Below are 15,498 nucleotides of genomic sequence, written 5' to 3' on the forward strand. Positions count from 1 at the left end.
TCACTAGAGTACCTTGAAGACAAACTCAATAAGTAGTGATAAAGTTTAATAAAGTCCAAAAGCATGGAGAACTTGAACTAAATAATGTTATAGGTATTGAAAAATGAAAGAATAGCTTTGAAAATATTATAAAGCTAGAACAGACATGACTCAGGAAAATGGCTGAGATTTTGAGCTTGAGAATATTTTGCTATTTAACATAAAAAATGAGAGCTTAGTTGGCAAAGGAATTAAAGGTAACCCCAAGTTTCTTACCTCAGCTTACAACATTGCCTTTTAGAAATGCCTGGTTGGTATTAAGGGTTGAACCAGGAAGGAAATTATTGTTCTATTTTAAGATATCTTGAGCTTCTAAATAACTAGTCCTCAGTAAACTTTCCATGTATACTGATTTGTTTGTCACCAAAAGACAGTATTTACCTGTTCTTATTAAAGATTTATTTTTGTAGAGACAGATGTCTCAATGTGTTGCCCAGGCTGGTCTCAAACTCCTGGTCTCAAGCAATCCTCCCAGCTCAGCCTCCCAAAGTGTTGGTACTACAGGCACGAAGCACTACGCCACACCAAGATTTTTAATGGAAAAGTCACCATCACATCACCATGTCAGTTTTTGTACACTAATTCTGAGTCAAGGGAAGTTCTGAAAACCTTTGAATTAACCTTTTTACCTTGCTGACCTTAGAGTCAAATGTAATTAAGTCATTTATTTTAAAACAACTAAAAAATAATTGAGATATTATATATAATATATATATATTTTTTGAGACAGTCTCACTTTGTCGCCCAGGCTGGAACGCAGTGGCGCAATCTTGGCTCACTGCAACTTCCACCTCCTGGGTTCAAGAGATTCTCGTACTTCAGCCTCCTGAATAGCTGGGATTACAGGCATGTGCCAACATGCCCGGCTAATTTTTTGTATTTTTAGTAGAGACAGGGTTTTGCCATGTTGGCCAGGCTGGTCTCAAACTCCTGGGCTCAAGTAATCCGCCCGCCTCTGCCTCCCAAAATGCTGGGATTACAGGCATGAGCCATCACACCCAGCCTGAGATACATTTTTAATACTCTTCAAGTCCTTTCTAAAATGTTTCTGATTTATAATTATCTTGAGCACATAATATTTTTAAGCAAATCTTTTTAACCCATACACTGGCATTAATATTAAGATTAGTTTGAAGATACCCAGTATAACTTAAATATTTATGGAGTTTTTAAAAGTACAAAGTCATGTATGTTTTTTGCAAAAATTAATACAGAGATGTACAAAGAGCAATATGTTAAATGTTTGACCCTACTCATTTTCTGACCCAATTTCCCATTTCTCAAACCCCATTAAGTTTAGCATATATCTTTTCAGATTTTTTTCTGTGGATACTGAGCTAACACACCAAGATCAGACTGTCAGATCAAACTCATCAGGTTCACTAATTATTTCAAGGATACAGGCAGTCAAGAGACTCAACTGAAGCAGCGTGTCTAATACATGAAGGATGGCTCCTCAGACCATGTAATATGGTTAGGCTTTGTGTCCCCACCCAAATCTCATAATGAATTGTAATCCCCATAATCTCCACATGTCAAGGAGAGACCAGGTGGAGGTAATTGAATCGGGGGCAGTTTCCCCCATGTTGTTCTTATGATAGTGAGTTCTTCCGAGATCTGATGGTTTTATAAGGGGCTTTTCTCACTTCACTCAGCACTTCTCCTTCCTACCACCTTGAAAGGAAAGTGCCTTGCTTCCCCTTCACCTTCCACCATGACTGTAAGTTTCCTAAGGCCTCCCCAGCCATGCAAAACTGTGAGTCAATTAAACCTTTTTCCTTTATAAATTACCCAGTCTTTGTTATGTCTTTGTAACAGTGTAAGAACAGACCAATACACCATGTTTTCCCCTTTGGACATGTATCTCTGGCCCAGAATAAATAGTTAAGGTTTCTAAGTAAGATTCACAAGATCACCTCACACAGTGGGAATGTTTAAATTGTGACTCATCTCCATGTTATACCCTAGAGAGTTGTATAGCTTATGTGGCATTCTTCAGAAAGAGATGTCTCATAGATTCTGGATTTATTTACTACAGCTAATCTTTAGCCAGGGACATCTTGCTAAGAGCATGTTAGTGGTAAGATCTCTTCCTCCCAGCAAATATCATTAGGCTCTTTACTTGAGGTCTGGATGTCACCATCCTTGTCTTTTTCCCTCTTCTCCAGGAAAGGAAGTGAATGGATTGGAGGCCAAATGCATTAATTCCTTCCTTACAGTAAATACATATGTATATACTTAAGTTTGGGTTGTATATGTTGGGTTGTTTATACTAAAATTGGATTTTATGATTGAGCAATTGATTGAGTTCTACATATTGTTTTTCCCGTTAATATATCATGGGCATTTCTCCATGACATTACATATGATTCTAACTCATCCATTTAAACTGCCATGTAGAAAGTACAATTTTGATGTTACATGATTGGCACCCTATGTATAAACTGGTAAACTTCTATAAAATAAATTTTAGCTGTTAGGAACTTTAGATTGAAGTATAGACCCCAAGTGTAAATGTAGTAATTTTGGCATAGATTATTCATTAAGTGAGAAACACTTTCAGCAAAAGTTGTAGAAGCTAATATGTGAATATGACTGTAGCTTTGAAGGGCTTGTCTGAGCTCTATTTAGTGAAATTTTTGTGGTTGTATTTGTACCAGCCATGTAAGAAGGTTGCCTACCACAGGTTAAGATAGTCTGTGGGCTGGGCTCAGTGGCTCATGCCTGTAATCCCAGAACTTTGGGAGGCCAAGGCGGGTGGATCACCTGAGCGCGGGAGTTCGAGACCAGCCTGCGCAACATGGCGAAACCCCATCTCTACAAAAAATACAAAAATTAGCCAGGCACAGTGGCATGCGCCTGTACTCCCAGCTACTCAGGAAGCTGAGGCAGGAGAATCACGCTCTGGCCTGGGTGACAGAGCCAGACCCTGTTTTAAAAAAAAATAAAGATGGTTTGTGGTTCCCCCATGTGATTCTCAGGTGACATTGGTGATGTATCTAGAATCATTAGCTGTCTTAAAATCGACTGCATTTCTTGAGATTGTTAGCTTTAAAACATAAAATGCCAAGACTGGATTTCTTAGCCCAGGCTTTCAATATTGGTGCCCCAGTAACTTTTCCTTCAGGATGGTGTTTTGTAGACTAAAAAATATGTTAGTATATTAAATATTACAGTCTTACTAAATATTTTCATATTAAAATTGTTATTCTAATGAGCAAAAATTTATTACTCTAGCCTTGCAAGCACTCAGAAAATTAAGATTTGAGATGGTATATGAAATATAGTAGTTGAAGTTTAAAAATATTACCTTAACTATTTAATATAATCTTCTGTCTTACCTCTCTTTTATTGATAGATACCACATTGAATGAACAAAGACTGAACTTTGTTTACAGATACCTTTTATAAAAGATGTCTGTGGAGTAGTGTTACAGTTCAAATAACAAAGGATTTTGCATTATGAGGTAGGTTGAAAATAGAAGGAATATGTCCTAATGTCACTTTTTAAATGTAGTGGGTAAACTTCATATATGTCATCTTATTTAATCCATACAAGAAAAGTATTGTCCTTTTGATGACTGACTCAGAGAAGGGAAATAACTTCCTGACTTACATTTGGGGAAGTAGGATTTAAACTCAGATCTTTCTAATTCTGAAGCTCATTTTCTTTTCCTTTCTCCATTCTGTCTTCTACCTTATCCAGAAAGCCACTGTATCAGTTTTTGTGGTAAATATAAGGAAGATATTATGAAGCTTGAGCAGGAAAATATTAATATAAGTCAAGAGATATTATAGATCCCCAGAGTCTTCCTTTACTAATCAAATTAATCAAAGGTTACAACACAATATGCAGCAGTCTTACCCTTGACTTTGCCTTGTTTTCAAGGCACAGGATTATAGAATGCTAGCATTGGAAGGTAAAATGTCTAATGATCGTACTTCCTTAGTTTATAGATGAAGAAACTGAGATCCGGAGGAGTAGTGATTATTTTTAGATAGTCATGGGCATGACTAAGCCAATAAATGAGATCTGATTCCGTGTCCAGTGTTACTTCCTTTTATGTGGTATAGCTCCTCACTTGTATCATCTTTGCTGTATAATAGTATCCTGGAGAAAGAATAGTCTTTTGTATACTACATTACAATGGTCTTTTCCCATTCTGCTCTTCTCATGCTCTGAGACCTGGATGAGCTACTGGATCTCTTTAATCTGTGGTGTCTGGGATACCAAAAGTAGTAGATACATTTACTTAAATGAAACATAAGGCCTGCTGTGTTTTTTTAGAGAACTCATCTAGTTTTCCCCCTTGATAATCATGTCAGAAACTGCATTTTATTTCATATGTGATGGTTGAGATTAAAGTACCATAATTACAGTCATGTCTTAGCCTTGGATTGAGAGAACTTGGATTCAAGCCTTGACTCCACCATTAATTGCTGAGCAAATCACTTTGACCTCTCTAAGTATGTTTATTCAACCTGAAAAATGGAAGTGACAATCTCTGTCTTGCCGTAATTCTTAATCTACTGTATTCTAGTCAAGTATATTTTGGGCTCAGTCTTCAGAGCCCAGAGGTCTAAGAAATAGTCAAAGGGCGGGCTCTGTGATAACTTGAGTTTCATTGAAATTTTAAAAATAACTTTCATGGGATTATAAAGTAATATTCAATGTAGAAAAATACAGAAAATATACATCATTCATAACTGTGTTCTGAAAATGTTAGTGTCCTTTTCCCTACATTTACATTTTAGTTACTCTTACATGGTTGGCTTTAAATATATTCAGAGATTATTTTCTGTTATGGCTTGAACCCATAACAGTTTATTCCTTGTCTCATTTAAAAGTGTGGAGTTAGGCAGTACAAAGCTGTTAGGACAGTTCCATGATCATCAGAGAGGACCCAGACATTTTCTTTTTATTCTAAGGCCCTGACTTACTTCCTCATGTTCTCTGATGACTGTTTCATTTCTAACCATGGCATCCTCATTTCAGCAGCAGAAGGGAGGATCCCTCCTAGAATCCTACACAACACTTCAGCTTTCTTCTTATTGACCAGAATTATTCACATGGCTACATCTTGCTTTAAGAATGGCCAGAAAATGTAGTCTAAAAGACTAAAAGCTAGACACATTTCCTAAGGTTTGTTACTAAGGAAGAAGAAAAAAATGTATTGGAAGGCAACTGGTAGTCTCTGTCACAAACAGAAACATAAAACTTTATGTTAGAAGTAATTCTAATCATAGGATTATCTACTGAAGCTGATACTTTGATTTGAAAGCAAGTGAAATTCTATTCGTAAACTTTTAGTTCGGACCAAATATATTAAAACTCATAAGTGCTTTTCCAATTTATAGTTCTTTTCAATTTATAGTTCTTTGGGGTATATACCTAGGGTAGAATAAATGTGGAGTAATTTCTTCTTAAATAAACAAATCTTATTTATTATTCCAGGGTAAAAAAAAATTGCTCAAAAAGTTAGGGCTTTACAAGCACAGAGAGACAAATACCATATGATCTCACTTATACATGAAATCTAAAAACTTAAGGAAGTAGAGAGTAGAATGGTGATTACCAGAGGCTGGGTGGTAGGGTGGGGGAGTGGGGACAGAGAAAGGAAAGACATTTGCCAAGGGGTACAAAGTTACAGGTAGATAGGAGGAATAAGTTCTGGTGTTCTATTGCACAAGAAGGTGACTATAGTTCATGTATATTCAAAATGTATTTATTATTTCAATATTTTTTAAAGTAGCTGTAAAAGATTATTTTAAGTGTTCACATTGCAAAGAAATGATCAACATTTGAAGTAATGGCTATGCCAATTCACCAAATTTGATTATTCCACACTATATACATGTACTGAACTATCACATTGTATTTCATAAATATATACAATTATTACTTGTCAGTTAAAAATAAAACTATATAAAATATATTGTTATAAAAATAAAGTATGTTTAAACATTTTTAAAAGTTAGGCTTTATTTTCAGATTTATAAGAAGCAAATTAATAAAATGAAGGTGAATTTTGTGAATTTTCAGATGGTTGGTCTATGTTGATGTGATTATAAACTTTGAATTATTTAATCTTTGTAACAAGATTGTGTTTGGTTTCAGATGAGTGAGAGTGGAGAATTGGACAAAAATTGATTTTTGATCTCTGAATCGTGGTTTTTAGCTCACCAGTTATTGTGTAGTCTCACTATTTGAAAGTTCATGCTGAAAAACTGAGTGAATATGATCAGATTTCTCCACCAAATTCTCAGCCTGATAAGGGTAAGTAAGGTTCCATTCACCTCTTTATTCATCTCTGTGCCATCTGTGGTCCTTTGGAACTGGCTTCTTTCACATAGCATAATGTCTTCAAGCTTCATTTGTGTTGTAGCATATATCAGTACTTCATTCCTTTTTATGCTGAATAATATTATATGAATATACCATATTTTGTTTATCCATTTATCAGTTGATGGGCATTGGTTGGTTATTTCTACTTTTTAGTTGTAATGAATAGTGCTGCTGTGAACATTTGTTTACAACTTCTTGCATGGACATAGGTTTTCATTCTTTTGGCTATATATGGGTGGAATTGCTAAGTGGAATTGATGAAACTGCTGCTAAGTTATTTTCCAAAGTAGGTGCACCATTTTACATTCCCACAAACAATGAATGAAGTTTCCAATTTTTCCACATTCTTGCTAACACTTACTAGTATCTTTTTTTCACTATAGCCCTCCTAGTAGATGTAAAGTAAAATCTTTTTATTACCAAAAAATTTCAAACATACTCAAAAATAGAGAAAATTGTATAATGAACCTTCATGTACCCATCACCCAGTTTCAACAATTATCAACATCTTTTAAATCTTATTAGTGACTTTTTTTTTTGAGACGGAGTCTCTCTCTGTCACCCAGGCTGGAGTGCAATGGCACAATCTCGGCTCACTGCAACCTCCACCTCCCGGGTTCAAGCAATTCTCCTGCCTCAGCCTCCCAAGTAGCTGGGACTACAGGCATGTGCCACCACACCCGGCTAATTTTTTGTATTTTTAGTAGAGACGGAGGTTTCACCATGTTGGCCAGGCTGGTCTCGAACTCCTGACCTCAGGTGATCTGCCTGCCTCAGCCTCCCAAAGTGCTGGGATTACAGGCCTGAACCACTGCACCCAGCCATTAGTGACTTTGTAAAAACAGCATTATTGAGGTATAGTTAACATATAATAAACTGTATGTATTTAAGGTATACAATTTGGTAAGTTTTGGCAGATGTATATAGCCATGAAAGGATCACCACAATCAAGATAATGGACATACCCATCACCGCCCAAAAAATGCCCCTTTAGAATCTTTTCCTCCCACCTCTCCCCAAGCAACCACTGTTATTATAGTTTCCATTTTCTAGAGTTTTATATAAATGGAATCATATCGTATGTACTCTTTTATCAGACTTCTATGACTTTTTATTTATTTATTTTTAGAAATGGGTTCTCGCTGTGTTGGCCAGGTTGGTCTTGAACTTCTGAGCTCAAGCAGTTCTGCCACTTCAGCCTCCCAAAGTGCTGGGATTACAGGCATGAGCCACTATGCCTAGTGTATCACTATTTTAAATAGTAAAAAAGAATTACAGTTATTTTCGTTATTTTGAGATTCACTCACGTCATGTGTATCAATATGATTTATTCCTTTTTATCACTGATAGTATTTCATTGTATTGGTATACCACTGTTTGATTTAATCCATTCACCTGTTGATTGACATTTGAGTTTCTTTTCTTTCAGGGGCTATCACAAATAAAACTATATGAACATTCATGTCTTTGTATAGACACCCAGTCATGTGTCCGTTAACGACCAGGATACATTCTGAGAAATGTGTCATGATTTTCTCATTGGGCAAACATCATAGACTGATGGTATAACTTACTACACACCTAGGCTATATGATATAGCCTATTGCTCCTAGGCTACAAATCTGTACAGCATGTTACTATACTGAGTACTGTAGACAGTTGTAACACAACAGTAAGTGTTTGTGTATCTAAACGTATCTAAACAAAAAGACACAGTAAAAATATGGTATGAAAGATAAAAAAAAATAGTACACTTGTGTGGGGCATTTAGCATGAATGGAGGAGCTTGCAGGACTGCAAGTTGCTCTGAGTCAGTGAGTGGTGAGTTAATGGGAAGGCCTAAGATATTACTGTACACTGCTGTAGACTATAAATACTGTAAACTTAGGCTACATTAAATTAATTTATTTATTTATTTATTTTGAGACAGAGTATCTCTCTGTCACCCAGGCTACAGTGCAGTGGCGCGATCTCGGCTTATTGCACCCTCCGCCTCCCAGGTTCAAGCAATTCTCCTGCCTCAGCCTCCCTAGTAGCTGGGATTACAGGTGCCCACACCACACCCAGCTAATTTTTGTATTATTACTAGAGATGGGGTTTCACCATGTCGGCCAGGCTGGTCTCCAACTCCTGACCTCAGGTGATCTGCCTACTTCAGCCTCCCAAAGTGCTGGGATTACAGGCATGAGGCACCACACCCAGCCCATTAAATTTATTTTTAAAACATTTTTCTTGTTTTAGTAATAAATTAACCCTAGCTGACTGTAATTTTTTCACTTTATAAACTTTAAAATTTTTTTAACTTTTTGACTATTTTGTAATCACACTTAGGTTAAAACACATTGTCCAGCTGCACAAAAATATTTTATTTCTTTATATCTTTATCCTAGCCTTTTCCTATTTTATTCTTAACTTTTTTATTTTTTATTTTTATTTTTTTATTTTTTTGAGATGGAGTCTCACTCTGTTGCCCAGGCTGGAGTGCAGTGGCACGATCTCGGCTCACCGCAACCTCTGCCTCCTAGGTTCAGGCGATTCTCCAGCCTCAGCCTCCCAAGCAGCTGGGATTACAGACATGCGCCACCATGCCCAGCTAATTTTTGTATTTTTAGTAGAGTCGGGGTTTCACGATATTGGCCTGGCTGGTCTCGAACTCCTGACCTCAAGTGATCCACCCACCTGGCCTCCCAAAGTTCTGGGATTACAGGCATGGGCCACCACACCTGGCCCTATTTTTTTTTTTTCACTTGTTAAACTTTTTTATGAAAAGCTAAGACACAAACACACACATTAGCCTAAGCCCTCACAGGGTTCAGGATCATCATCACTGTCTTCTCCCTCCACATCTTGTCCCACTGGAGGGTCTTCAGGGGCAGTAACATGTATGGAGCTGTCATCACCTATGGTGCCATCTTCTGGAATACCTTCTGAAGGACCTCCCTGAGGCTGTTTTACAGTTAACTTTTTTTTTTAATAAGGAGAAAGAATATACTCTAAAATAATTTAAAATATAGTATAGTAAATAAATCATAAACCAGTTATCAAATCTTATGTACTGTACATAGTGTATGCTATACTTTTATATGGCAGTATAGTAGATTCATTTATACCAGCATCACTACAAACACATGAATAATGAATTGTGCATTATTCACATTACTGTGACTTTTTCAGCTCCACTATAATTTTATGGGACCACCATCATATATTCAGTCCATTGTTGACCAAAAGATTATTATGCAGTGCATGACTGTATCTCCTTTTCCTTTAAGGAAATACCTAGAAGTAGAATAACTGCATCATATGGTAAATGTATGTTTAACTTCTTAAGAAACTGCCAAACTGTTTTTCAAGTGGTTGTACCATTTTACATTCCTATCAACAATATTTGAGAGTTCCAGATCCTTATCAGCACTGGTATTGTCAATCTTTTTCATTTTAGTCATTCTGGTAAGTGCATAGTGGTATCTCATTGTGGTTTTAATTCACATTTACTTGCTGATCAGTGCTTTTAAACATCTTTTCATATGCTTATTGGCCATTTGCATATATTCTTTTCTGAAGTATAGGTTAAAATAGTTTGCCCATATTTAAGCAAGCATTTGTTACATTATTTTTTATTATTTTTCTAGTCAGAATTTGTATACTATTTAAGTTGAACAAGAACTATATTTTCTAACTTGCCAAATTAGGCTTCATTTAGATTTTCTTTTTAACCTCAAATTTCCAAATTTGAAAAACTGGCTGATCATTAGTCTCAAAAAATTAGGAGGGAGTATATCCCATGTAGAACTGAACATTTCTTCCCTTTAGCAGAAACAAGCCTTGTTTCTGAGAGCTGAAATGTTCAGTTCTACATGGGATATATGCCCTCCTAATTTTTTGAGATAAACTGTATCACCAAAAATATATAGGGCAGGTGGGACACAGTGGCTCACACCTGTAATCCCAGCACTTTGGGAGGCCAAGGCAGGCAGATCACCTGAGGTCAGGAGTTGGAGACCAGCCTGGCCAACATGGTGAAACCACATCTCTACTAAAAATACAAAAATTAGCCAGGCGTGGTGGTGTGCACCTGTAGTCTTAACTACTCAGGAGGCTGAGGCAGGAGAATCACTTGAACCCTGGAGGCGGAGGTTGCAGTGAGACGAGATCGTGCCATTGAACTCCAGCCTGGGTGATAGGGCAAGACTCCATCTCAAAAAATATATATATATATATATATTTTTTTTATATATATATAATATTATAATTTCATAGTAAGTACATTTTCTGCTATATTTGTATTTATTCAGGATTTGAGGTGAGGAAAAGAATCAGGAACAGTCTTGCCCTTCCCCCCAAAAAAGAATCAAGCAAACAAAAATGGTGTATCTACTGCAAGTTTCTTCTGAAACTTTTCTCCAAATCAGTCGTATCCCTTTTCAGTTTTCACCACTGTTTCTTCCCTTATTCCTCTCACCAGTACTTTAAGAGAGAACAAACCAGAAGACATTCTAGAATGCTTTTTTCACCAATCAGAAGTAGTGGAATGAAATCCAAGCCTACACAGAAGATACAGAACTCTGTTCTTTCATCTTCCCTCATACCTGATACCTAAAAGTAGTTTTCATCTTATAACTGAATTTCTGATTTTCAGCATTCCCAATCAATTTTATAAACATCCTTTTATTGTTAAGTCTTACAGTACTCTCGTCAGGTGAGTACGTTTATTTTATCTTGAGTAAACTGAAGATTTTAAAAATCAAATTCTGTATCTGTGGTTCTTTTACTTCTCTTAGAAACTAATATACAGGAAACCAATTCATGAGAACCTCAGAAATTAATTGAACATTAATATCAAGCCACCCACCATGGTTGTGTGGTTCCTATCCACACATCCCTGCTTATCTCACATTTTAGCCCTATGACAGCAACATGTGTATCATCAGTTCCTTTCTGCCCTCTTCGTCTTACTTCTGAGAAGGGTAAAGTTACTGGTACGTGACCTGGGAGGTATCTGACCATCCTGATGCTATCCTTTGGCATATAATGTCAAGATACTCAGCTTTTATGCTGAAATAGGTTGTAATTTGTTTGAGCTGCTTTGTTTTTCAGAGCTCTTTTTAAGAGCAAAGGAGGCCAGGTGCAGTGGCTCATGCCTGTAATCCTGGCACTTTGGGAGGCTGAGGTGGGTGGATCACTTGTGGCCAGGAGTTTGAGACCAGCCTGGTCAATATGGTGATACCCCATCTCTACTAAAAATACAAAAATTAGCTGGGCGTGGTGGCACACACCTGTAATCCCAGCTACTCGGGAGGCTGAGGCAGGAGAATCACTTGAACCCAAGAGGCAGAGGTTGCAGTGACCCAAGAGCACCCCCACTGCACTCTAGTCTGGGCGACAGGGCGAGACGCCATCTCAAGAAAAAAAAAAAAAGAGCAAAGGAAATGCTCAGGACAAGATGATCTGGTAAGAATTTTCTCCCTTTTTTGCAGAAAATCCCGTTTTGTCAACCTAATGAAGCATTCAAAGAAGACATATGACTCTTTTCAAGATGAACTTGAAGATTATATTAAAGTACAGAAAGCCAGAGGCTTAGAGCCAAAGACTTGTTTCAGAAAGATGAAAGGGGACTATTTGGAAACCTGTGGGTACAAAGGAGAGGTTAATTCCAGACCCACGTATAGAATGTTTGACCAGAGACTCCCATCTGAAACCATCCAGACCTACCCAAGATCATGCAATGTTCCACAAACAGTGGAAAATTGGTTGCCTCAGTGGTTACCAGCCCATGACAGCAGATTGAGACTAGACTCTCTGAGCTACTGTCAGTTCACCAGGGACTGTTTCTCAGAAAAACCAGTACCCCTGAACTTTAATCAACAAGAATATATTTGTGGCTCACATGGTGTAGAACCTAGAGTTTACAAGCACTTCTCCTCAGATAACAGTACCAGTACTCATCAAGCCAGTCACAAACAGATACATCAGAAGAGGAAAAGGCACCCAGAGGAAGGCAGAGAAAAATCAGAGGAGGAGCGGTCTAAGCATAAGAGAAAAAAAAGCTGCGAGGAAATTGACTTAGACAAACACAAGAGCATCCAAAGAAAGAAAACAGAGGTGGAAATAGAAACCGTACATGTCAGTACAGAAAAGCTTAAGAATCGAAAGGAGAAAAAAAGCCGAGATGTAGTCTCTAAGAAAGAGGAACGTAAGCGTACAAAAAAGAAAAAGGAACAAGGCCAAGAAAGGACAGAGGAGGAAATGCTTTGGGACCAGTCTATTCTTGGATTTTGAAGCTTTCAAAGTTGGTTCTCCCAAAGTTAAATTGAAAAAATAGGTGAGAGCTTGGTTTTATGATATCCGTGTTCATACCACTTTTCTTATGTGAATAGGTTCTTTAACTTCTAACAAAGGCCTAGTAAACAGAAAGTGTTTAGCATGCTTGCTCTCCAACACAGAAATTGCTTTTCCTCATTTTCTAAAAGCATTATTACATTTTTTGAACATATAGTGTAATTTCCTTTAATGAAAGTGACTCTGCTTTTATTCATCAAATTGCTTTGATGGTGGAATTATTTTCTGTTGGGAGGTTATTTATTTTAAATTGGAGGATTAATGACCTTTGTACAATCCGTTTCTTGATTGGGTTTGTTATAGTTTTGAGTTGGGTATTTTATGTTCATTGGTTTTTCTCTGTGAAGCAATTTTTTTCTCCTTTATTAGATCTAACTTGCAGTGTATTTTCTAGGCTGGAAAGTGGAAAATGAAATATATTATAATCTTAGGTTACATAAAGTTTCTAAAGTTTCAAAGAGTCTTGATACAAAATCAGTTTATATTCTGAAAATATTTATAATAAAGTATTCTAATTTCTACATGTTGCGTGTCAGTCTGTTCCTATTTAACAATGATTTTTCTCTTGGGAGGAGGAGAGAATAACTTGGCAGTTCATACTTAAGAGGCAAGATCTTTTGGGTAGGTCACACTTTGAAGCTGTAAAAATTCCTTATCTATTATACCTTGCTTACTCACATTTGAACCTGGTTTTTAAGGTAGAAATCTATGACTGACTGTTACAGGACCCCACCACTTACCCAAAGTTAGCCTTTGGGTCGGGGGTTTCGTCACTATAGTCCCTTCACTGGTCGCCAGAATGATGTTATAGGAAAGGGGTCCGAATCTAGACCCCAAGAGAGGGTTCTTGGATCTCACGCAAGAAAGAATTCAGGGCAGGTCCATAGAATAAAGTGAAAGCAAGTTTATTAGGAAAGTAAAGGAATAGAAGAATGGCTACTCCACAGACAGAGCAGCCCAGAGGGCTGCTGGTTGCCCATTTTTATGGTTATTTCTTGATGATGTGCATCCCCCTTTTAGGTCATATAGGGTAACTTCCTGACTTGGCCATGGCATTTGTAAATTATCACGGTGCTGCTGGGAGTGTAGCAGTGAGGAAGACCAGTGGTCACTCTCGGTGGCCATCTTGGTTTTGGTGGGTTTTGTCCGGCTTCTTTTCTGCAAGCTGTTTTATCGGCAAGGTTTTTATGATCTGTATTTTGTGCTGACCTCTTATCTCATCCTGTGGCTTACAGTGCCTTAACCATCTGGGACTACAAGCCCAATAGGTTTCAGCCTCATTTTACCGAGCTCCTATTCAAGATGGAGTTGCTCTGGTTCACATGCCTCTCACATGCCCACAGTTTTTTCAGATAGTTAAAACTGAAGAGAGAGGAGTTTATCAGAAATAAAATGCCATTAAATTATTCTGTCCTAATCATTGTTTTCATTCTAATAATCCCCTTTTTTGTGATACGCATCTCAAGTATTTAAGCATCACTATTTTGTTGTAGAAAGACTGATGGCCTGAGAATCTGAATCGCAGGAGTCTAGTCTCAGCTATGCTATGAAGTTGTTATGTGACTTTGGGGAAGTCAATTACTTCATCTTCCTCATTATCAAATATGACTAGAAAGACTGGCCTCTAAAAATGCCTTGGATAACAAGAAGACTCTGTGAAATGAAAATTCCCAAGCCCCACTTAAAAAAAGAAAAAAAAAATTCTCTTTGTATTCTACAATGTTGTGTTTACATGTCTATTATAATATTAACATTAAAATAGTTTTGCTAAAATTATTTTTCCCATGGTAGGGAGATGGAAATTCACACACAAAAGTTAGCTGCCCTTCCCATTTTGTATTCTAAAATACAACTTTTAGCCTGAAAAGATAAACACTGGATAAAATCATTATTACTTAAGCTTTTATTAGCATGCCTATACTCTTAACTCTTCCCATCTGTGATTTTTTTAACCATCTGTGATTTTTAATTGTGTGTGTCACCTTGACTGGGCTAAAGGATGTCTGAGTAGCTGGTAAACATTGTTTCTGGGTGTGTCTGTGAAGGTGTTTCCAGAAGAGATGAATAATATTTGAATTGGTGAATTAGTAAAGCAGATGGCCTTCCCAATGTGATCATCCAATCTGTTGAGGCCCCAAACAGAACAAAAAGGAGGAAGAAGGGCAAATTTGCCTACTCTTTTTTTGCTGAGACATCCATCTTCTTTCCTTGGACATTGGTGCTCCTGGTTCTCAGGGCTTCACATTCAGCTAGAACTTACACCATCAGCCCTACCCCCCCAAGTTCCCAGGCCTTCACACTCTGAATTAAACCACAGGCTTTCCTAGTTATCCATGTTACAGATGGCAGATTGTGGGTCTTCTCAGCCTCCATAATCATTTCACATGAGCCAGTTCCTATAATAAATCTCAAAACACACAGGCCAGGCACGGTGGCTCATGCCTGTAATCCCAGCACTTTGGGAGGCCACCAGAGTTCAGGAGTTTGAGACCAGCCTGGCCAACATGGCGAAACCTTGTCTCTACTAAAAATACAAAATTAGCCAGGTGTGTTGGCACACGCCTGTAATCCCAGCTACTCGGGAGGCTGAGGCAGGAGAGTTGCTTGAACCCGGGAGGTGGAGGTTGCAGTGAGCCAAGATCGTGCCATTGCACTCCAGCCTGGGCAAAAAGAGTGAAACTCCATCTCAAAAAAAAAAAAAAAAATCATCTTAGACTGTGGCCTAGAAGGGGAAAAGGTGACCATTAGAACCCAACATAGAATTGTTATAGGAG

At 37.5% G+C, this 15,498-nt stretch overlaps 1 protein-coding gene across 2 annotated transcripts in view; it reads left to right on the plus strand.

Moving 5' to 3' along the window:
* LOC101144642 (lysine-rich coiled-coil protein 1) overlaps positions 1-13,245 on the plus strand; it is a 28,954-nt gene extending 15,709 nt beyond the window's left edge. For both annotated transcript variants that reach the window (XM_031008214.2, XM_055378222.2), the window contains exons 2-4: positions 3,398-3,506; positions 6,158-6,316; positions 11,863-13,245. In XM_031008214.2, coding sequence (XP_030864074.1) covers positions 11,885-12,664 — 780 coding nt within the window. In that variant the 5' untranslated portion in view covers positions 3,398-3,506; positions 6,158-6,316; positions 11,863-11,884 and the 3' untranslated portion in view covers positions 12,665-13,245. The remainder of the gene's footprint in view (positions 1-3,397; positions 3,507-6,157; positions 6,317-11,862) is intronic.
* The last annotated feature ends 2,253 nt before the right edge of the window (positions 13,246-15,498 follow it).

Source organism: Gorilla gorilla, chromosome 12 (assembly GCF_029281585.2).
Source record: "Gorilla gorilla gorilla isolate KB3781 chromosome 12, NHGRI_mGorGor1-v2.1_pri, whole genome shotgun sequence".
NCBI classification, from domain to species: domain Eukaryota; kingdom Metazoa; phylum Chordata; class Mammalia; order Primates; family Hominidae; genus Gorilla; species Gorilla gorilla.